The sequence below is a fragment of the Lissotriton vulgaris genome, chromosome 1_1 (assembly GCF_964263255.1).
Source record: "Lissotriton vulgaris chromosome 1_1, aLisVul1.2, whole genome shotgun sequence".
Lineage (NCBI taxonomy): Eukaryota > Metazoa > Chordata > Amphibia > Caudata > Salamandridae > Lissotriton > Lissotriton vulgaris.
Window position 1 is genome coordinate 13,659,804 of NC_141685.1, and position 24,306 is coordinate 13,684,109.

At 45.5% G+C, this 24,306-nt stretch overlaps 2 protein-coding genes across 2 annotated transcripts in view; one reads left to right on the forward strand and one right to left on the reverse strand.

The window, feature by feature from the left end:
• The window catches only part of LOC147736959 (NACHT, LRR and PYD domains-containing protein 12-like), a 769,506-nt gene that overhangs the window by 478,080 nt on the left and 267,120 nt on the right, over window positions 1–24,306 (reverse strand). The window contains exon 3 of the mRNA XM_086934203.1: window positions 10,081–11,795. Coding sequence (XP_086790329.1) covers window positions 10,081–11,753 — 1,673 coding nt within the window. The 5' untranslated portion in view covers window positions 11,754–11,795. The remainder of the gene's footprint in view (window positions 1–10,080; window positions 11,796–24,306) is intronic.
• On the forward strand, window positions 12,157–14,415 carry LOC147736962 (uncharacterized). Its single transcript, XM_086922423.1, has 5 exons — window positions 12,157–12,431; window positions 12,891–12,935; window positions 13,290–13,628; window positions 13,794–14,237; window positions 14,340–14,415. The coding sequence occupies exons 1-5, from the start codon at window positions 12,157–12,159 to the stop codon at window positions 14,413–14,415; spliced, it is 1,179 nt and encodes a 392-aa protein (XP_086778549.1).

Here is a 24,306-nt window from a genome sequence, read left to right on the forward strand (position 1 = left end):
CCGAGAGATGAGACGCTAGCATATATTGGATGGAGCGTTACTGGATATGGAGTTAGTCTGAGTGAGAACCAGCGAGCGAAAAGATCCTCTCCGATTTGGATTGTACCCCATCAGGGTCATTATTGTCTGCAAGGTAATGGCAAGAATCAGAGAGCTCAGTTAGGGAAGAGTGTTTGCACTGAGACGCATGTTTTTGCGTCCCAGACTTCCCCATTGTTTCTAGCAGCTAAGGGTACCTACGGGTACCCTTAGCTAAGGGTACATCCCCCGTCAAGCCCACATTTCCGGTCACCTGAAAGATCTCCACTGGCTTCCCGTCGACAAGAGAGTCACGTTCTGCCTCCCCACCCACGCACACAAGGCCCTTTACGACATAGGACCCGAATGCCTCAACAAACGACTGTCCTTCTACACACCCACCCGCCAACTACGTTCATCCAATCAAGCCCTTGCGGCAATTCCAAGCATCAATAGATCCACCATGGGAGGAACATCTTTCTCCTACTTAGCGGCCAAAACCTGGAATTCTCTCCCCACTCACCTCCGCCTCACACAGAACCACCTCTCCTTTAGAAAGCAGCTAAAAACCTGGCTATTCGATAAGTAAAGCACCCACCTTCACTCAAGTGCCTTGAGACCCTCTGGGTGAGTAGTGCGCTATACAAATTTCTGAACTTGAACTTGAACTTATTTTGTCTGTTACGATAGAGCGTATACATGGTTGCCCCCTGATTTCTCGGGCCTCATGTTTTGTGTCATTCCTGTTGCCTCCTACGTATACAGCTGCGGCAGATTACCACAAGATGAGAGTTGTTAGAGGTGTCTTCAGTAAGGAAGATAATGCAGGACAAGAATTGGGAGATTTTCTGAAGGGTTTTCTGCCGTTTTGGGGACCTATGGTTAACAGCAGGAACATACGGCAATTGGCGAGAGTGGTTGAGTCCACCATAGTTGAAACTGCTGGTGCCCTTAGTAACTTGACTGCTGAGCTCCAGTCGGCTCGCCTTATAACTCTTCAGAACAGAGTTGCGTTAGATGTCATACTTGCAGATAGAGGAGGGGTATGTTTATAGAAAAAGGTAGTCCAAAGGAGAGTCCAAGGCTATATCAGTTTTCACGTGATTTTTGTAGGAGAAACACACTAAAAAAAACTCTGGACCTCTTGAGTTTTAAACAAGAAAGTCTTTAGGGGGGTAGTGAGTGTGTTAGCAGCAGTTGTTTATATTTTTAGGCTGAATCCTTGCTCATATAAATTGAATCAGAGGTTCATTATTGTATCGAAAAAGTTCTTTATTGATTTTGATAAAACATGAACAGCCGACACGTGTTTCGCCCCCTATGGCGATTTGTGCCAGGGCTTTTTCAAGGCTGTAAAAGATCAGAGTATATAAGTATTAAGAGTTTGTATAAGAAATGGCCTTTGACCCCAACACCAGTTTGTGAAGTGTGAGAAGAGGGAAGGTGATTTGTGGTGAATCAACAAAGTTCCAGATGCATTGATCAGTGACAGCAAGAAACCGAAGTGACAAACTTAAAGTTTGAAAAAGAGAGGTGAGTACCAGGAGGGAGGAAGTGTTCAGACTATATAGTTTTGTGATATTACAGTGTTTTAAAGGTTATTTATAAGGCGATAGATATAGCTAAATTAGCTGTCTGCCAGAAGAAGATCAAAAAAAAATCAAATCAGATCAGATAGAGCAGTCCATTGCAATTTCTAGTAGACAGATTGGCATGCCAAGGGAAGAGAGAGCAAGGAAGTTCCCAGTTAATACTGCATACCTATTTACACTTCAATTTGCTCATTGCAATTCTTCATCATTATTAATATTGGTTCCAATAAAAATCCGGTATTTCGAAATATCAATCTGTTAAATACAATATTCACATTTCTTTAAAAACAGTTCTGTTCGCTATGTTCATATGTTTATATTCAAACACTTTTTCTTACTTTGACAATTAAGAATTCACTTTATACAATATGAGCAATTGCTGGGCGTATAAATGCCTTGTCTCTGCGTAGATAATCGAGAGAAACCATTGTCTACATTGTGGCATGCTTAATTTTGTTAGAACAAACAGTATGGGTCGGTATTTGTAATTTATTTAAATGAATTTTGGATTTCGAGGTTTTATGTTATCTTGGATTTTACACTAGACAGTATGACACTACGAAGCAGAGCAGACACTATTTTGTAGGGCAGATTAAGTGGAGAGCAAGTCAGTCGGTAAACGCTATTCTCCGGTATTGAGTCTCGGACGATTGTCCCACCAGCAGGGTTATTAATTAACGGAGTATGCCACGAGTACGCAGAGCAAGCGAGTCCGGTGTTTGGACAAAGTTAAGGTAACTCGGACACAGAAGAAGTATTGCCAAGCGGAAGCCTATCCGAAAAACGCAGGGTGCGCACTTACTTGTAAGGGAAATCCCGAGGTTTTGAGGTCAGGAGCCTGCCGTTCACTCCTTCCGCTTTCGCGTGTGTGTTGGTGTCTGGTCCGGCGCTGCCTCATTTAAACCGGAAGGCAGGGTGTAACCCGGAAATGGAAGTCTGACTGTTTTACAAATGCGAGAAATGTTCACTTGGGTTCTAATATTACAGAAAGAACCATGTAAAAGATACATTCTGAAATTAGGAGACTCTATGATATTTTCAAACTGGTCATATTATTCTATAGTGTATTCATTGATGTAATTTGCCGGTTAAACCGGAGGATTTCAGCATTATGGCGTGTTTAGTAAAAGTCAACAAAGGACTTATTAAAGGCATCAGGTCGATTTTTAGCCCCCGCCATTTGAAAAAGGTGTTATTTAAGTCAGTTCAATAGAGTTGATGATGAGCCGTGTGAAATATAAGTTCTAGAAGGCTCTATAACCTGGTCATATTGTTCTGAATTGTTCATTGATGTATTCCGCCGACTAGTATGGAGGATTGCGCCAGTGTGGCATATTTTTTAAGAAAAAGCCGGCAAGGGACTTTTTAAGAGCATCGGGTCTCATATTTATCCTACGCCATTTATGAGTGGTGTTGTTTAGGTTTAGTTCATTGGATGAGGGTTACAATGGACAGCACGGGTGTCCATGGGATATCGGTTTTTTGACCGAGGTAGCAAAGAAATAATCAACATTACTTCAGCGTTACCATTTTTCTTTGCTTATTTTTCATTTTTAGGGGAAATGGGCAAGATTTCATTAAGTAGTCAGAAACAGGTACTATTTGGGGCAAGGGGCAAGGAAACCCATACTCAAATTTGCATAAGGAAACACCAGCATCAATATGTATCATGCTTTTGGGATGGGCAATCATATCATTTACTCTTGTGGTTAACTCTAGGATCAATATTTTAGCAGGAATATTCACAGAATTCAGCTAACATATAGTGAAGACATACTGTACTTATAGTCTCTTTCAGTAGTTGTACAAGTCATTTTGATCATGATGGAAGTTAGGTCACTGCCATAGAGACCTTATGTCATAGTCTAGTTCGCAGGTACAGTTTACTATAGCCAATGGTGCCATTCATATTCTTGATTTAGGCTCTTATCAACTGTCTCCATTTTTATTACCAGTGAGCTCTCTTCTCTTCGTAGGAGGCGGTCCAAATCGCCACCTCGAGGAGGGGTATGTAAATTGATTCAATCGAGCTGCTGCGTTTTCATTCCAGACAACGCTCCGACAGTGTACCAAGCCATTTCCGAGCTACATAAGATCTCCGAGTCTGTGCATGTGGACGAAGGAGATTGGTCGTTGATGGGATGGTATTGGGGATTGTTATCCACTTGGGGATGGAAGATCCTGATGGTCAGTGGGATGGTATTAGCTATCCTTTTCCTGTTCTGTCTTTGCGTACAGTGTGCTCCAGCTATATGTGGCCTTTGTGCTACTTCGTGTTCGAGGAGACCTGTCCAGAGAGAGTTACTAAGTACTAGGATGATGCTACAGCAACATCTTGATGATCTGATGAATATAGACCTAGATTCAGACTGACATGAGTTTAGGTTATTGCCTATGTAAGGGCAAAAGGAGGGCCTGAGGTTCCGTGAATTCTGAACCTGGGTCATAAAGGTTATGGTTCTGTTATGATTTTGGTAACAACGAACCGTAAACAGTGAGATCAGCAAGCATGAGTGTTTTCGTCATGTTACACTGATGGATTCACTGTGTATTTGACAATTTAATTCTGAAACCCTTGGGTTCCATTTTGTCCATGGCAGCCATTTTGTGATTGCCCTCACATAGGCTGATGACTGTGGCCAAACGAGTGTTTGGGACACATACACCTTAGCTTGAGTTTGTGCTGACTTCTGTTTGACCTAAGTTAACTGACCCTGTTGCCTGAAGCTGACCTTACCAAACCAGTTCTTGCCCTTAACAACTCCAAAATCTTGGCTGGCCGCATCAACGCTTGTTGGGGGTTACATTGAATCCTAATGCAGAACCCCAAGTTCAGATTCAGAAGATTGAAGGTAAAATAAATCACTTAGTGTCTGAATTTCCGGGTTTGTTAAAAAATTAATTAGGTTGCTTAAAGGGTTATTAACCTTGCATCAAACTTAAAAATGGAGCTGCACCATCCGTGGCCAAATTGAGAAGGATTCTCATGGCCCTACAAGAAAAGGTGGAACAGGAGCTTGATAAGTTATTCAAACAAGAAGTAATTTCTCCTGTGGAAGCTTCTGAGTGGTTAGCACCAGTTGTTGTCGTGAAAAAACCCAATGGTGACATAAGACTTTGTGTGGACTTGAGGTCCCTTAATGAGGAGGTGGTCGTTGACAAATTTCCCTTGCCTAACCTTGATGAACTAATGTCTACTTTGAGTTGTGCAAATTTTTTTCAATGTTGGATTTCCCATAGGCCTATCACCAAATTGAACTGATGCAGGATTCACAAGACTTAACGGCGTTCATCACTCCCATGGGTGCTTTCAAATATAAAAGAATGCTGTTTGGTCTTGTGTCTGCTGCATCAGTCTATCAAAGGGTTATGTCCACAATTTTAAAAGGTGTAAAAAATGTTAAATGTTATCAAGATGTCATATTGATATTTGGTTTGTGTCAACAGGAACATGACATGTATGTGAGATTGGTACTTGGGAAACTTGAAAAAGCAGGTCTCACATTACAATTTGAGAAATGCAAGTTTTTTTGCACAACAGGTTAACTGTTTAGGTCATTGCATCACAGCATCAGGTATTATTCCCAAGAAAGAATGGGATGATACCATTCTCAATTTAGCAACTCCAAAATCTAAAGAGGAAGTTGTCTCCTTCTTGGGAATGATTGAGTATTATGGGAAATTTGTAAACAATTTAGCAAGCAAATTAAGTAACATGAGACAGTTGCTTGTAAAAAATAAAGAGTTTATTTAGTCAAATGACTGTCAAGAGGAATTTGTGGCGTAAAAAGAAGATTTAAAAAATGTACCCAGTTTACAAGCATTTATTCTGGATGGAGAAACTACTGTGGTGACTAATGCAAGCTTGAAAGGGTTAGGTGCCATTTTAAAACAAACTAGAGATGGTGAAAAACATTTGGGTGCATGTGCATCAAAGAGCTTATGTGGGCCAGAATTAAATTACTCTGTAATTAAAAAGGAGGCTATCTACTGGGCACTTAATAAGTGTAGAAACTTTGTTTGGGGAACATATTTTAAGGTATGTTCAGACCACAAACCGTTAAAAGAAATTTTTACAAAGAAGGGACTTGATTTATATGAAAGACTATGTTAATGAGAGTTTATGTTAATTCATGACTTTCCTTTGTAAAATCTTGCTTATATCTCATATTGCATCTCATGTTCACTTCATTATTGGAAGGGAGATGTGTGGTGTCATTCTTTCTCTCTTCCCTGGGATCTAGGTTCTATAGAACATGGAACTTGGAATCCAGATCATGTCTTATGTGTAAGTTACTCCTGGGTGGCTGATGGATGAGGTGTTAAGAATAAACCTCCGTATTAACATCCACGTGTGTTCCTGTTTCATTTAAGAACCCGTGACCAATGACAAACAGAACCCACTGGTCAGAAATCAGACTTCACCAATGATCCAGAAACCAACGGAGCCGAGCCCCCACCTTGGCATAGTCCCTTTTTCCCAGCACCCTGAGGCGGCTGCTGCTGTCGGGACATGTAATGGGATCGAGCCCCCTCCCCCCTGACCCTGGGTCTGTCCACGAAAGGACTGAGAAGAGAAGAGAACTTTCTGAACGCCCTGCTTATGGAAACAGTATTTCTTCTTCTGCACACTTTGAAAAGGCTTCAATAACTTCTTCTACTCCACAGACTGCAGCGCCATTGTGTTCAAATCATCCCCAAAAAGTCGGGGACCATCAAAAGGCAGTTTATGAATCATCAAGGCCTTCTGAGCAGCCTCAAGACGCCAAGGCTTGGTCCACAGAGGCCGCCAACCAGCCACCGCTGCCCTGGCATCCGAGGAAAAGACCCACAGCTTATTAAAAGTTACATCAGACAGAAACTGCACAAAGAACTCCACCTCCACCAAGATAGGAGTAGGAAGAAAGAGAGAAACCCCCAAACCTTTCCTTAGGCAGAATATCCTTAATGACATTATGTAAAGGCAAGTCAACCACCATTGAGGTACTATATTGGGAATAAAACCCATCATCCACCAAAGACTTAGGATCAAACCCCAGGACCCCACAAATATGGGCCAACATGCCCACAAAAGCTTTACCCTGGATATATTTCCCTTTAGGAGAATTGTCCATGTCCTCATCCTCCTCCCCTTTAGATTTCTTTGCAGAAGGCTCCAGAAGCGCAGCTTGAACAGCAGAATTAATCAAATCCTGCAAATCTGACCTAGAACAGGTCATCCTCACGCAGGTCCTGCACATTACTCTTAGAAAGAGATCTGGCAGGCACTGGGGCGGAATCCTCTTCCTCCATGGCTAAAGCAGAATGCACCAGCACCAACAGGAACCAACCGAGAAAAAACAAAATGCCCATCAACTCCCCCTAAATACCACCTCCCAGCTGTCAAGTCTCAAAATCCACGAGACTTGAATTGCTAAAAAGAGAGCCCCGCTGCCTTCCCCAAAGCCATATACACACAAGACATGGCCGCAGGAGCCATTTGCTGCTGGAAGTCCTCAGCCCCAGAGCGACCCGTCAACTGAACACATCAAAAAGCTCCCTGCCCCAGCAAAGCACAGGCGCGCGTCTGAAAAACAGAGGAGAGACTGATACCATTTACAAGACCTTTTATTTTTACTCAAAGGATTGAACTGCTTATACGGTTGCAGGGTAATTATGTGCTCGGTAATAACTGCAGTAATAGTTCATGGGAGTGAACTTTTCTGAAAAGATGGGACATACACCAACCATTAGCCAATCGGAGGCTTCAATTTTTAAATAACACATTACGAAGCCAATCCAAATCGTGGGAGGAGTCAGACTCCACAAAACAAATGCAACAGACCAGCTAACAGTGCACGCACTGTATTGGCTCGACCTCGAAAGGACAGTACATTTCACACCACTCCACAGCGACTGCTCTTCAAACACAAATATTCTCCATAAGCCTCGGTTTAAAGAGCTGGACCAGGTGGAAGATCCCTTTTTGAGCCTGCTGTTCACCCACTGCGTTTTCTTAGACTCGTTTCTTCACTCTCACTGTTTAGGGAAAGGCTACAAGCTTAACTTTCTTCGACCTATCCGTAGTGTGTGACTTCTCGATTAACCTCAGTGTTTGAGCCTCAGCATCGTGAGACCTTCCGGTGTAAGTGCGCTCTATAAATCCACGTAGCATAGCATAGCATAAAATAACATAACATCTTGAGCCTGATTTGCCAAATGTTTGACATGCCTAAGCTCAGTTTAGGAAAGCATAGTGTTTCCAAACCTGAACTGACTGCATTTTCTGTGGCAATGCACATTTACAAATGAAGAAATTCTCCCAGTGTGTGAGAATCACCATTTCACAAACCTAGTTGTCTAATGGGTTTGTAGGTATTGTTGGGTGGAGCTCCCTGTGAATATTGTTGACAAAAGAATCTTCATGTTTGTGAGCATCCTTCAACCATTTCCACCTAGGTGTGCACCTGGGTAACACATACATTTATTTATTTCAAGTGCAGAAGTGAAAAAAAAATAGCAAACATTGTGAAAGCTAAAATGATCTGGCCTTTGTGGGGTAAAGCATACAAACGGAGAAATGCACAAGATGATGTGTTGGTGGTAATGGTGCTGGCGTGAGTATTGATATTGGTAAAGGTGGTGGTAATAATGGTAGTAGTACTGGTTCTATTATTGGTGGTTAAATGCTGGTGTTAATGGTGCTGGCGTGAGTATTGATATTGGTAAAGGTGGTGGTAATAATGGTAGTAGTACTGGTTCTATTATTGGTGGTTAAATGCTGGTGTTAATGGTGCTGGTGTGAGTATTGATAATGGTAAAGGTGGTGGTAATAATGGTAGTAGTACTGGTTCTATTAATGGTGGTTAAATGCTGGTGGTAATGGTGCTGGTGTGAGTATTGATAATGGCAAAGGTGGTGGTAATAATGTTAGTAGTACGGGATCTATCAATGGTGGTTAAATGCTGGTGTTAATGGTGGTTTGGTAATTGTGTGTTTGAAGAAATTTACAACCGGTGGTAATCCTGCAGATGGAAATCTTACATGTCTGAGTACTCCTGAAAAACGTCTGCTGTTGTACTTTTTGTCAGGTCTATTGAGAACAAACATTTGTATGTGTTTTATCAAGTGCTTAAACCAACCATGGAAGGGGTTGAGTGCACCTCTGAGGGAGTTTCAGATTCTGGGAACATTTGCAAGGAAGGAGCTTGAGAATGGTCTTTCTTTATTGAGTCTAAGCACTGTAAGTATGAGTGAGTCTGAGCCACGCAGAGTGCGACTCCACAGCCCGACCCCGACATACCGAAGTCCTGAAAGTGGTTTGTCAAGCACCAGAGGCCTGCATCACGTCAGAGGCTGATCGCCTATGAGCAGTCTGGGAGGCCAAGTCCTCTGCACCGCTGCGGCCATGCTGAATGGAGGAGGGATCTCCAGCTGGTATGTCTCCTACCAATGGCGTAATGAAACTTGAGGGGGTCCCCTGCAAAGTACATGTAGTGGGCCACCTACGCTCTGGATCCAGTCTGGAGTTCTTAGGCCAGGAACCTGCCAGTGTGGGAGGGGATCCCCAGAGCTCAGGACCCCACGCACCATGTGGTCCTGCGGGGGCTTTTGTTTCACCAATGTCCCCTACCAGTAGAGGGAGCAAGAAGGAAGCATGCTGCAGGCTCCCACTGACTGCTTAGAAAGGACTGAAGTAACACTGCTAGGGCGAGAACTAAGAAACAGGGATCATTTTGGAATAACTGAGTGCACAAATGTTTGCAAAGGGTAATCTGCAGCCGGACCTTGATACCGGCCTTGGAATGCAAACCTGAGAGAGGGACCTGTTTAGTACAATGAAGGAGGGACATCATGGAAAAAGGGGGAAGGAAGCCCAGGGCCTTACAAGCACAGTAGGCCAAGTGCTAGGAAAGTAATTGCACCTGTTGTGTGTAATATTAGCTTTGATATGTGTCTTAAAGTAACTTTTTTTCATCAAAGTAAAGCACTGGGTTGGGTAGTAAGTTATTGTGCTGATGGCTGATTTTTTAAATCTGAGCTTCAAGCACCCACACCTACCTCAAGGGGGAGCCTGAGACTTGTCACCAGAACTACCATGGAGAGTCAAGTGCTGACGGGGTTGCAGTTGACTCAGTTTGTAGAACCACTGTTGAATAGACCCGGGGCATCACAGGCAAACAATCCCTTCCCCAAAGGCTGAAGCCAGGGGACCCCTTCTTGTTCCGTGGCCCCTCTAACAGGGTTTGACAGGCATAGAATAGGGAACTAACACAGGCACAAAACTGAATGTAGAGTCTGTGGGTTTAACACAAAGAGGCACAAAAATGAATGTTGATTGTATCTCTGTCTTTGACTCTGTACCACCCCCCACTCTCTCTGGCTAGGAGTGTGTTACACAAATACTACATAGGTGGAACATTTACATGTAATACACAGAGCCACATACCTAAACATAAAACATTTATGGGTAACATACAGAGGCACATACCTGAGAGTAGAGCAATTCATCAGCCCGGGCCTCATGATTTCTTGAGCTTTTGGTCCGAAGTTTATGTCTGACATTTCGAGAGTCTTGTCTCCTTGGCAATGCTTTAAACAAAATGAAATTGCTTTCAGATTGACTATACTATCATCGTACTCTAGTATTTTAATGTTCTGAATATTGTCCATGGCCCTGGAAGTGATCTCTTCATCTTGAGTCTCATGCAGGCAGTGGAAAACCTCCAGTAGCAGGCTTTCCTCTTTTGGCTCCTGAAGCCACTCTACCAGGCCAGCTCTGGCGCTGGGAGATATTTTACACCCTAGGAATTTCTCCACATGGCGTACTTGGTCTTTGTTGATCAGACCACATAAGAATCGCACTGTTAGCATTAAATGGCCTTTTGTCTTCTCACTATATTCCTGCAATAATTGCTTTAAATCTCTCTGAGGGTTTAGTGAGCCCACATCCACGTCAAGGATGTAGAACAGGGCTGCAAAGAACTCCTGAAAGCTGAGGTGGATAAAGCTGTAGGCTGCGTAGACATCAATGTCTTGCTGGAAGATGGTCTGATTGAGAAACAGGGACTGGATGTCTGACACTTCAAGGTCGAACTGCGTAAGGTCCTCCTCATCGAAGAGGATTTTCCGCTCAAAAACGCCATTGAGTGCCAGGGAGCAGAGCTTCTTCAGGCTCCTTCGCATGGTCTCTACCGAAGCACCACTGTGGTCCCTCAACAAAGTGGACAAGAAGAACAAGTAGACAGATGTTGTGGTCTTTGATGCGTTTGTAATGTCCTGGCGTCTGTCCAGCTGCTGCTTCATGACCGTGCACACGACCCAGCAGACGATGGGGAGGAAGCACATGGTGTACAGGGTGTCATTGTCTTTCACCACGGCGAGGGCTCGGGATGCCTGTTCATCATTCACAAAGAAACCCTTGAAGTACAACCTCCTGTCCTCTTCTGTAAATCCCATTATCTCAGCGCAAAGATCAGCCTTTATGCACTGCTTGAGCCGTGCCAGAGCGGTCGGACGTGTGGTGATGATGATGGTGCACCGTGGCAGGATATTTCTTCTCAACAGGTTACTCAGAGTGACTTCCACAGGATTCTTCTGCCATGGATCCCTGCAGAGCTGGACCTCCTGCAAGTCCAGAGAGAACCTGAGCTCATCAAAGCCATCAATGATGATCAGTATCTTGTTGGGATCCGCCAGAAGTGCGCTCGCTGGTACCGTCCTGTCTGGGCAGCAGGCTGCAATCACATCCACGAGGCTTCTGTGGCTTTTGACTTCATTGATTTCTCTGCATCTGAGGTAGAACACGTACTCAAACACTCCCTGGTAGATCTCTCCTAGAGCCCAGTCCAGCATTAGTTTTTGGGCTGTGATGGTCTTCCCGATGCCCGCTGGCCCCTGCAGGACTACGGTCCTGGGTCTGTGCCCGTCCTCCATGTAATCGAAGAGAGCGTCTAAACAAATGTAGTGCTTGGAATGGGCCAGGCTGTCCAATATCTCAGTGTGCCTCCATCCATGGGACATGACCTCGTGCTGACGCTCCTCCTCGTCGCGATGCTTCTGGACAATCAGCAGCTTTGTGTATCTTTTCTGCAGTGGAACCGCCTCACCCACCCGGGCGTTCCTGTCTTCTATCAGTCTGCACTGCTCTGCAACATGCTCCATGTATCTCCTCCTGAAATCTGAGAATCAGAACATGGTAAATATCTCATGGACACAGATTCAAATTCATAAACATCAGCAAAGCAACTTGTAGAAGGATATTTCAGTGTATTTGTCTTTAGAAATTTACAAACTGCTGCCCCAAAGGAACTCCGGGCGCCAGCAAAGACAGAGCAGACAGAAAATAAGAAGCAGAACCATCCTGGGTCAGCGTTTAACAATTCAATTTTCAAGGGACTGTTCTACAAGTGATGCAGATGTAGGAGGGAGCGCATTCCCAGCCTTTGGTGCCCAATGAGACAGAGCTCCAAGGCCGGCAACCATGAGGAGGCTTCTGGGAATCATGAGAAGGCTTCTGGGAATCATGAGAAGGCCTCTGGGAATCATGAGGAGGCTTCTGGTAATCATGAGGAGGCTTCTGGGAATCATGAGGCTTCTGGGAATCATGAGGAGGCTTCTGGGAATCATGAGGAGGCTTCTGGGAATCATGAGGCTTCTGGGAATCATGAGGAGGTTTCTGGGAATCATGAGGAGGCTTCTGGGAATCATGAGGAGGCTTCTAGGAATCACGAGGAGGCTTCAAGGAATCACAAGGAGGCTTCTAGGAATCACAAGGAGGCTTCTGAGAATCACGAGGAGGCTTCTGGGAATCATGAGGAGGCGTCTGGGAATCATGAGAAGGCTTCTAGGAATCATGAGGAGGCTTCTAGGAATCATGAGGAGGCTTCTGGGAATCACGACGAGGCTTCTAGGAATCATGAGGAGGCTTCTGGGAATCATGAGGAGGCTTCTGGGAATCTTGAGGAGGCTTCTAGGAATCACGAGGAGCCTTCAAGGAATCATGAGAAGGCTTCTGGGAATCATGAGGAGGCTTCTGGGAATCATGAGAAGGCTTCTGGGAATCATGAGAAGGCTTATGGGAATCATGAGGAGGCTTCTGGGAATCATGAGGAGGCTTCTAGGAATCATGAGGAGGCTTCTGGGAAGCATGAGGAGGCTTCTGGGAATCATGAAGAGGCTTCTGGGAATCATCAGAAGGCTTTTGGGAATCATGAGGAGGCTTCTGGGAATCATGAGGAGGCTTCTGGGAATCATGAGGAGGCTTCTGTGAATCATGAGAAGGCTTCTGCGAATTATGAGAAGGCTTCTGGGAATCACAAGAAGGCTTCTGGGAATCACGAGAAGGCTTCTGTGAATCATGAGAAGGCTTCTGGGAATCATGAGAAGGCTTCTGGGAATCACGAGAAGGCTTCTGGGAATCATGAGAAGGCTTCTGGGAATCATGAGAAGGATTTTGGGAATCATGAGGAGGCTTCTAGGCATCATGAGGAGGCTTCTGGGAATCATGAGGAAGCTTCTGGGAATCATAAGGAGGCTTCTGGGAAGCATGAGGAGGCTTCTGGGAATCATGAAGAGGCTTCTGGGAATCATGAGGAGGCTTCTGGGAGTCATATGGAGGCTTCTGGGAATCGTGAGAAGGTTTCTGGGAATCATGAGAAGGCTTCTGGGAATAATGAGAAGGCTTCTGGGAATCATGAGGAGGCTTCTAGGAATCACGAGGAGGCTTCAAGGAATCACAAGGAGGCTTCTAGGAATCACGAGGAGGCTTCTGAGAATCACGAGGAGGCTTCTAGGAATCATGAGGAGGCGTCTGGGAATCATGAGAAGGCTTCTAGGAATCATGAGGAGGCTTCTAGGAATCATGAGGAGGCTTCTGGGAATCACAAGGAGGCTTCTAGGAATCATGAGGAGGCTTCTGGGAATCATGAGGAGGCTTCTGGGAATCTTGAGGAGGCTTCTAGGAATCACGAGGAGCCTTCAAGGAATCATGAGAAGGCTTCTTGGAATCATGAGGAAGCTTCTGGGAATCATGAGGAGGCTTCTGGGAAGCATGAGGAGGCTTCTGGGAATCATGAAGAGGCTTCTGGGAATCATGAGGAGGCTTCTGGGTGTCATATGGAGGCTTCTGGGAATCATGAGAAGGTTTCTGGTAATCATGAGAAGGTTTCTGGTAATCATGAGATGGCTTCTGGGAATAATGAGAAGGCTTCTGGGAATCATGAGGAGGCTTCTAGGAATCACGAGGAGGCTTCAAGGAATCACATGGAGGCTTCTAGGAATCACGAGGAGGATTCTGAGAATCACGAGGAGGCTTCTAGGAATCATGAGGAGGCGTCTGGGAATCATGAGAAGGCTTCTAGGAATCAGGAGGAGGCTTCTAGGAATCATGAGGAGGCTTCTGGGAATCACAAGGAGGCTTCTAGGAATCATGAGGAGGCTTCTGGGAATCATGAGGCGGCTTCTGGGAATCTTGAGGAGGCTTCTGGGAATCATGAGGAGGCTTCTAGGAATCATGAGGAGGCTTCTGGGAATCATGAGGAGGCTTCTGGGAATCATGAGAAGGCTTCTGGGAATCACGAGAAGGCTTCTGGGAATCATGAGGAGGCTTCTGGGAATCATGAGGAGGCTTCTGGGAAGCATGAGGAGGCTTCTGGGAACCATGAAGAGCCTTCTGGGAATCATGAGAAGGCTTCTGGGAATCATGAGGAGGCTTCTGGGAATCATGAGGAGGCTTCTGTGAATCATGAGAAGGCTTCTGGGAATCATGAGAAGGCTTCTGGGAATCACGAGAAGGCTTCTGGGAATCACGAGAAGGCTTCTGTGAATCATGAAAAGGCTTCTGGGAATCACGAGAAGGCTTCTGGGAATCACGAGAAGGCTTCTGGGAATCTTGAGAAGGCTTCTGGGAATCATGAGAAGGCTTTTAGGAATCATGAGGAGGCTTCTAGGAATCATGAGGAGGCTTCTGGGAATCATGAGGAAGCTTCTGGGAATCATGAGGAGGCTTCTGGGAAGCATGAGGAGGCTTCTGGGAATCATGAAGAGGCTTCTGGGAATCATGAGGAGGCTTCAGGTAGTCATATGGAGGCTTCTGGGAATCATGAGAAGGTTTCTGGGAATCATGAGATGGCTTCTGGGAGTAATGAGAAGGCTGCTGGGAATCATGAGGAGGCTTTTGGGAATCATGAGGAGGCTTCTAATAATCATGAGAAGGCTTCTGGGAATCATGAGAAGTCTTCTGGGAATCACGAGGAGGCTTCTGGGAATCACGAGGAGGCTTCTGGGAATCATGAGGAGGCTTCTGGGAATCATGAGGAGGCTTCTGGGAATCATGAGGAGGCTTCTAGGAATCATGAGGAGGCTTCTGGGAATCACGAGACAGCTTATGGGAATCACGAGGAGGCTTCTGGGAATCATGAGGAGGCTTCTGGGAATCATGAAGAGGCTTCTGGGAATCACGAGATGGCTTCTGGGAATTATGAGGAGGTTTCTGGGAATCATGAGGAGGCTTCTGGAAATCATGAGAAGGCTTCTGGGAATCATGAGGAGGCTTCTGGGAATCATGAGGAGGCTTCTGGGAATCACGAGGAGGCTTCTGTGAATCATGAGGATGCTTCTGGGAATCATGAGGAGTCTTCTCTGAATCATGAGAAGGCTTCTGGGAATCATGAGGAGGCTTCTGGGAATCATGAGGAGGCTTCTGGGAATCATGAGGAGGCTTCCGGGAATCATGAGGAGGCTTCTGGGAATCATGTGGAGGCTTCTAGGAATCATGAGGAGGCTTCTAGGAATCATGAGAAGGCTTCTAGAAATCATGAGGAGGTTTCTGGGAATCATGAGGAGGCTTCTGGGATCACGAGATGGCTTCTGGGAATTATGAGGAGGCTTCTGAGAATCATGAGGAGGCTTCTGGGAATCATGAGAAGGCTTCTAGGAATCATGAGGAGGCTTCTGGGAATCAGGAGGAGGCTTCTAGGAATCATGAGGAGGCTTCTGAAAATAATGAGGAGGCTTCTGGGAATCATGAGGAGGCTTCCGGGAATCATGAGGAGGCTTCTAGGAATCACGAGGAGCCTTCAAGGAATCATGAGAAGGCTTCTGGGAATCATGAGAAGGCTTCTGGGAATCATGAGAAGGCTTGTGGGAATCATGAAAAGGCTTCTGGGAATCATGTGGAGGCTTCTAGGAATCATGAGGAGGCTTCTAGGAATCATGAGAAGGCTTCTAGGAATCATGAGGAGGTTTCTGGGAATCATGAGGAGACTTCTGGGAATCACGAGATGGCTTCTGGGAATTATGAGGAGGCTTCTGAGAATCATGAGGAGGCTTCTGGGAATCATGAGAAGGCTTCTAGGAATCATGAGGAGGCTTCTGGGAACCAGGAGGAGGCTTCTAGGAATCATGAGGAGGCTTCTGAAAATAATGAGGAGGCTTCTGGGAATCATGAGGAGGCTTCTGGGAATCATGAGGAGGCTTCTAGGAATCACGAGGAGCCTTCAAGGAATCATGAGAAGGCTTCTGGGAATCATGAGGAGGCTTCTGGGAATCATGAGAAGGCTTGTGGGAATCATGAAAAGGCTTCTGGGAATCATGAGGAGGCTTCTGGGAATCATGAGGAGGCTTCTAGGAATCATGAGGAGGCTTCTGAGAATCACGAGGATGCTTCTAGGAATCATGAGGAGGCTTCGGGGAATCATGAGAAGGCTTCTAGGAATCATGAGGAGGCTTCTGGTAATCACGAGGAGGCTGCTAGGAATCATGAGAAGGCTTCTGGGAATCATGAGAAGGCTTCTGGGAATCATGAGGAGGCTTCTGGGAATCATGAGGAGGCTTCTAGGAATCATGAGGAGGCTTCTAGGAATCATGAGGAGGCTTCTGGGAATCAGGAGGAGGCTTTTAGGAATCATGAGGAGGCTTCTGGGAATCATGAGGAGGCTTCTGGGAATCATGAGGAGGCTTCTGGGAATCATGAGGAGGCTTCTAGGAATCACGAGGAGCCTTCAAGGAATCATGAGAAGGCTTCTGGGAATCATGAGGAGGCTACTGGGAATCATGAGAAGGCTTCTGGGAATCATGAGAAGGCTTCTGGGAATCATGAGGAGGCTTCTGGGAATCATGAGGAGACTTCTAGGAATCATGAGGTGGCTTCTGGGAATCATGAGGAGGCTTCTGGGAATCATGAGGAGGCTTCTGGGAAGCATGAGGAGGCTTCTGGGAATCATGAAGAGGCTTCTGGGAATCATGAAAAGGCTTCTGGGAATCATGAGGAGGCTTCTGGGAATCATGAGGAGTCTTCTGGGAATCATGAGGAGGCTTCTAGGAATCATGAGGAGGCTTCTGGGAATTATGAGGAGGCTTCTGGTAATCATGAAGAGGCTTCTGGGAATCACGAGAAGGCTTCTGGGAATCATGAGGAGGCTTCTGGGAAGCATGAGGAGACTTCTGGGAATCATGAAGAGGCTTCTGGGAATCACGAGAAGGCTTCTGGGAATCACGAGAAGGCTTCTGTGAATCATGAGAAGGCTTCTGGGAATCATGAGAAGGCTTCTGGGAATCATGAGAAGGCTTCTGGGAATCATGAGAAGGCTTCCGGGAATCATGAGAAGGCTTTTGGGAATCATGAGAAGGCTTTTGGGAATCATGAGGAGGCTTCTGGGAATCATGAGGAAGCTTCTGGGAATCATGAGGAGGCTTCTGGGAAGCATGAGGAGGCTTCTGGGAATCATGAAGAGGCTTCTGGGAATCATGAGGAGGCTTCTGGGAGTCATAGGGAGGCTTCTGGGAATCATGAGAAGGTTTCTGGGAATCATGAGATGGCTTCTGGGAATAATGATAAGGCATCTGTGAATCATGAGGAGGCTTTTGGGAATCATGAGGAGGCTTCTAGGAATCATGAGAAGGCTTCTGAGAATCATGAGAAGGCTTCTGGGAATCACAAGATGGCTTCTGGGAATCATGAGGAGTCTTCTGGGAATCATGAGGAGGCTTCTGGGAATCATGAGGAGGCTTCTAGGAATCACGAGGAGCCTTCAAGGAATCATGAGAAGGCTTCTGGGAATCATGGGGAGGCTTCTGGGAATCATGATAAGGCTTGTGGGAATCATGAGAAGGCTTCTGGGAATCATGAGGAGGCTTCTGGGAATCATGAGGAGGCTTCTTGGAATCATGAGGAGGCTTCTGGGAAGCATGAGGAGGCTTCTGGGAATCATGAAGAGGCTTCTGGGAATCATGAGAAGGCTTCTGGGAATCATGAGGAGGCTTCTTGGAATCATGAGGAGGCTTCTGGGAATCACGAGGAAGCTTCTGGGAATCATGGGGAGGCTTCTGGGAATCATGAAGAGGCTTCTGGGAATTATGAGGAGGCTTCTGAGAATCATGAGGAGGCTTCTGGGAATCATGAGACGGCTTCTGGGAATCATGAGGAAGCTTCTGGGAATCATGGGGAGGCTTCTGGGAAGCATGAGGAGGCTTCTGGGAATCATGAAGAGGCTTCTGGGAATCATGAGAAGGCTTCTGGGAATCATGAGGAGGCTTCTTGGAATCATGAGGAGGCTTCTGGGAATCACGAGGAAGCTTCTGGGAAGCATGAGGAGGCTTCTGGGAATCATGAAGAGGCTTCTGGGAATTATGAGGAGGCTTCTGAGAATCATGAGGAGGCTTCTGGGAATCATGAGACGGCTTCTGGGAATCATGAGGAAGCTTCTGGGAATCATGGGGAGGCTTCTGGGAATCATGAGGAGGCTTCTGGGAACATCAGCAGCTCAGGATGTGAGGGGCTCAGTAAACAAGAACAGATATTAGGATCTCAGAGGGGATAATAAAAGTAGCTTCCTAGAGATGTCAAACTCCAAATGTAGTTATGTGTGATTGAATACTTCCAATCATTACACAATAAAGCATTGGTATTAAAAAACAAAGCGCCAACACACAGCTGGTTGTACTATAAACCTTTATGAAGGCTTGTTTCTCATTTACTCAGCTTCCTTACTGCCAACAAGAGAGATTTTATGAAACTGGGGGTTTATTCACAAGCCCCTTGAGCCATCGGCTTTTTTCCTTGTTGAAAGTGATGCAATGGCGGCGCAAGGAGCTTTGAATAAGCCCCTTAGAGTTTAAAACGGAGTCCGGAGGATTTAGGCAACCAATGCCGGCCCGATGACGAGTTCGTATGCGTCGTAAATGGAACAGATTTTTAAGGCATTCCTTTCTTTCAATCAGTAAGGCCGGACACATGCAGAGCACATGTGTCCATGTTTCTTCGGCGTGGTCACAGTGTCTGGGCATGAGGTTTACCCCGCCCCCTTCCCTGTTTCCCACCTCGGACGGGGCCGCAAGAGGCAACAGGAGGCCGAAGTGACAGGACTTTAAACTGTGGGGCAGATTTACAAGAAACTGACGCATCTCTAGAGAAGTGTCAGTTTCCCTGCACCAGCCTGCGATACCCTTGCACCATCATGGATGCACTGTATTTACAATACGGCGCACCATGGAGCAAGATTTGACAGATGCTTCAGAAATTCTGACGCATCTGTTGGGCCAAAAGTGACGCATTGCTGGAGTTGTGTCGCAAGCACGACGCAACTCCAGCAATGCATGTTGAGGCCTATTCTTATTGTACTGCATTGCGCCTTACGCCAGCTTGAAGCAGGCGTAAGGTGTTGACGCAGTGGCGTCCTAGAAGTGACGCAGTGAAATCTTGTAGATTTCACTGCGTCACGTCTACAAGGCTTTCCTGCGAGGGAATGCCACTCCCTGCATACATTGTACCTGACACAGGTATAACGTGACTCAGGGTTTACAAAGTGACACACGTCCCTAGATGCGCCTTGTTGTAAATTTACTGCATTTTTTACGCCACTGCTTCATTCCAAAAGTGACTCAATGGTGGCGCAAAAGTGTCGCAAGTAGGTTGTGAATCCGATCCTGAGTATTTAGGACCATCAGGGGTTTGCTGGTTGCGTCAGTGCCTGCAGATCCCGGCAGCTCCACGGATCCTGTTTTATTCAGGAGTTTTTAAAAACCAGTGAAGTTACTGGGAAGATGTGCGTCACAGCTGGTTATTTCAGCCCACAGCAGTTTATTTTGAGACTGTTCTTGTGGTGAGCTAAGCTTGACACCACATTTTAAGAAAGCTCCTCCCCTTGGTACATCTTGCTTTATGATCCAAACTCCAAGCAGACTTGAGCTGGGGACACAGATCCTGGTAAAAGAAGTAGCATCTTGAAAGTGTTTGTAATTCTTTCATAAAGAGTGTTTGCCTCCCTATGGGAGAGCTTCACAGCAGAGCGGGCTGTTGGATCAGCTTCACCGTTAGAATCGTCATGTACGGGGTCAGTAATGGGGCCCTTGAAGGTTTGATACAGAAAGATAAGAGCTGAAGTCCTGGCCCAGCCTCTGCAGTGAGCCGCAGGGTTCAATAATGGAACCCTTGAAGGTTTGATACAGAAAGATAAGAGCCGGAGTCCTGGCAATGCCTCTGCAGTGAGCCGCGGGGGTCAATAATGGGGCCCTTGAAGGTTTGATACAGAAAGATAAGAGCCGGAGTCCTGGCGCTGCCTCTGCAGTGAGCCGCAGGGGTCAATAATGGGGCCCTTGAAGGTTTGATACAGAAAGATAAGAGCTGGAGTCCGGGCACAGCCTCTGCAGTGAGCCGCAGGGGTCAATAATGGGGCCCTTGAAGGTTTGATACAGAAAGATAAGAGCCGGAGTCCTGGCAATGCCTCTGCAGTGAGCCGCGGGGGTCAATAATGGGGCCCTTGAAGGTTTGATACAGAAAGATAAGAGCCGGAGTCCTGGCAATGCCTCTGCAGTGAGCCGCAGGGGTCAATAATCACCCCAGATATGTGTAACCCCCCTAACCCTCTCAACAGGGCTGTTGCTTAGGGGCCAGGTGTTTGTCGATTATCATTGTTTTGGATTCATGTGCATTGACTTATAGTTTGTTGAGGGTGGTGTATGGATGTACCTTCGTGAGGACCCTTGAAGCCCCATCTGCTTTTTATTTACAAGGGACACATTTTCCTGAAGAAGTCCTGCAGTCATTAAGAGTCCATTGCAGCCCTCGGACCCGCGGGCCAGAGAGAGCTTGACATTGAGTGGAAAGTCCAGCTTGTAAACTGAGGTGTGACCAGGCCAGGGGCATTGATTGACATTGATTGACATTGATTGACAGTCTGCCCTTCGATAAAGCACTTAAAAATCATGGTTTCAATTGCCCATCTATAGCACAACTGCCAGCATGCAATGCCTAAAACAGCCCCCAATCACTGTCAGATCTGAAGATAAGCCGGTGCCATATTCACACACATGCCTGTAGAGGGCAGAAGAGGAGGAGAAAACCAAGCTGGCCAAGTAAACAACATGTATGTTAACGAGGGTGGGCTAATGGGGAGCCCGTAGGAAGTCTACGAGGAAGACCTCTAACGGAGGGCACGTCTGCGTCAGAGACACAGCTTGAGAGTGAATCTGTTGTAGGACTCACCGTCTGATTTAGACTTTGGTGGATGAGGTACTTAGGACCCGATTAGGATGGCAGGCGAACTGATGTCCGCCTTCCACCCTATCTGAAATGGGATTGCTCGACTAGCCGTCAGTCCCATTATAGGGATTATGATGCGACCGCCTACAAGGCGGTCGCATTGTGTATTCTTTGTGCTGCGGCCGGTGCTGCTGACTGCAACACCCGCCGCAAAGCAAAAAATGCACTTTGAACATATCCCAGGGCACATGGTGCAGGGATATGCGGGGGGCAAGATAGGTGCCCTCCAATGCCCACAGCTTAGGGACAGCGGGGAAAGGTGGCCTGCCATAAACAGGCACGCGGAAAGGGACTTCGTAATCCCGGATAGGCACTGACGCCATTGTAGGGAATGCGATGCCCTCCACTGGACTGACGGGCTCAAGGTGCCAATCGGATGCATGGCGGTTAGGCTTTCTGCCCGCCAAGGTTCCGCCCGCCAATATAATATGGCGGGCATAAAACATGCAAACGATGGCGGTGAGACCACCATTGACAGGCTGTTGGTAGCAGTCTCACCGTCATCGTAATAGGGCCCTTAGTCACAAATGTGGCGGATATACCGCACTATAGGCTGTAATGCACTTGTGATACGGCGGGCGGGATACCCTTATCCTTTCCGCCAAACTCTCAATAGGCCCAAACACCACAAATTCAACTTGTACAACAGCTTGAAGGACTGAAAGGTCAATAGGGCTTTAAAGCTGCAGACGAGACTAAAAGAATCAGAGCTGAAACACGGCTGATGTTCAAGAGTCTTAGCATACCATCTGGATTCAGCAGAATGAACTTCACTCTGGAGGAAGGATGAAACCCTGATTCATCTGGATCCACAGGCAGATCCAGAGAGCTGATATCAGAGACATGGCTCCACGCTCAATGACTTCAAAGAATAGTACAGAGGTTCGACACACAATGAACGCAGAACACAGCTAATGCAAAACGAAACTAAACACAAATTAAATGCACTAAAATCAAAGGTAGAGAAGGAAAAGACAATATCAATGAAAAGGCCCATAGCACACCGTTTATATAACACAAACCCAGAAGTAATGCAAGTCCTTACAACACATTCTGTTGTTACAAAGTAAAATAAGGTAGGCATTTATAAGGGGGTTTATGGGGTACTAAGGGTTTTTAGGGGGGTAGGACTGGGAAGGGTAAGTGGTAGTGAGAGGTTTATTAAGATCAGGGATAGATGGGGTAAGGGGTAATAAGAGGTTTTTTTAGATATCAAGGCATAGTGGTGGTATGGGGTAGGAAGGGATTTTTTTGTGTGTTTCAAGAGGGCACTGGGGCGTTAACTGTTCAGGTACAATGTTATGAGAGGGATGATAGGGTTACAGGAAATAAGGGTAGGAAGTGTATTCATTTTAGGGTATTGTTTTGGGGCGGTAGCGGTTTGTATTTCTTGTGAGGACTGAGTATTTATTTTCAGGGTTCTGAACTTTGAATTTATAATTTTATGTGTTTTATGTGTGCATGCGCAGTGTTAGGATGGGGATGTTAGGGTTATGGGGAATAAAAGTGGGAAGAGTATTAAGTTAGGATGTTTTAATATTTTTGGGCCTGTCATTAGTTTTTTAGGGGTTGTTCGAATTTATTTTTTACGATTTTGTTTTCAGTTCTGTTAATAACAGTACAAGCAGTGTGCTAGAAGTGGAAAATTAAGGCTACAGGGCTGCAGGTATTTACTTTCTATGGATGTACATAAAAATAACATCATATACATTTTTTTAAAGTAACATAACAAATTAAATACATGCAGTATATAATTTTACAACTCTTTATATATTAAATTCTTATACAAACACTGTATTTTGTTAAATATTTTATACAGTTATACAAAAATATAACTTTAGTACATTGTTCTATAAGGTTTTATAATTTTGAAGCATTATGTACTTTTTATAAGTATTTTTTTAATATTAACATTTTCTTTTTCTCTCAGATTCCCATTTGTTTCTATTGACAAAATATTCCTTTATACTTTTTACTGCCTGCGTTATTTTTGACATCTTCAAGTTCTCTTGTGTTTCCTTCTACAGTCGGTGAAAGTTTTTTTCCAAATACTATTTTGTTTTATTAGGTAGTATTAGAGAATATAAACAGTTTGCTTTTTTCAAAAGTGTATACATATCCCTATATTTTGATTTTTTTCATTCAGGTTTTTGAATACCAACATGAATGGAGTTTGCTTCTTGGTGCTATGTGTTCAGATTTCAGAGGGTTATTAAGTTTTAAATTAGCCTCATTTTCTTCCTTACACCCTTTATTTTATTAACAGAGGTATTTTTTTAAACTATGGGCATCATTTGCAGGCCCATTGCCGGTGCGTACATTTTTTTGAATGCACTGGCTGCAGAATGGGCGTGCCCATATATACAAAGCCACATAAAGTCACCCTGCCCGACTTTTCAAGGCTTTGTAAATATGGGCCCCTTTCACGCATTACTCTGTGAGAAAGAGCATTCCATATGTGTTCCTGTAGGTGTCCCCACGCAGCATCCATCTAACATTTTATAAAGCTGGAAATGCGCCAGAATCCGACGCCTGACCTGTGCCTCTTTCGATGCGTTCTACATTCTGTAGTGAAATGAAACAATGATTGTTTTTGTTCAGGACGGAGTGCTCTCCTGCACAAACACAATCATCCCCACAACGCTGGCACCCCTGCAACATGACGCAAGGGTGCCTGCGCTGGCGCAAAGCAGCCAATCGTGTCCAGCTCAGGGGAAAACATGCCTATGTATTGCATTGTTGTTAATTCAACGCATGCTTTTAAAATGATGCAAAAGTCTTCTCAAAAATAATGCCCGCCCTATTACAAAAGACTATTGTTGCCCTTATATCACCATGGCAACATGGCTTTGTTCCGGCAGGGGGACCACAGACCATAGAAGACGTGTTATCTCAATCTTGGATATCGCAAAGGTAAATTGCCAGAGGTACGCGTCAAGACTGTCCCTGCTCTCCTACTTTGTTTGCATTTTATTTAGATCCTTTTATTACTCGTATATTACACAACCAGTTGATTAAACCAGTTACAAAACAGATTTATGAGAAGAAAATGTTAGCGTAGGCAGATGATATTGCGATAATTACGACCGAACCACGGCCATTAAAGAAATTGAAACTATGGCAGCAAAATTTGTGGAGAAATCCGGTTATCTTCTAAATAAAACTAAAACGCACATT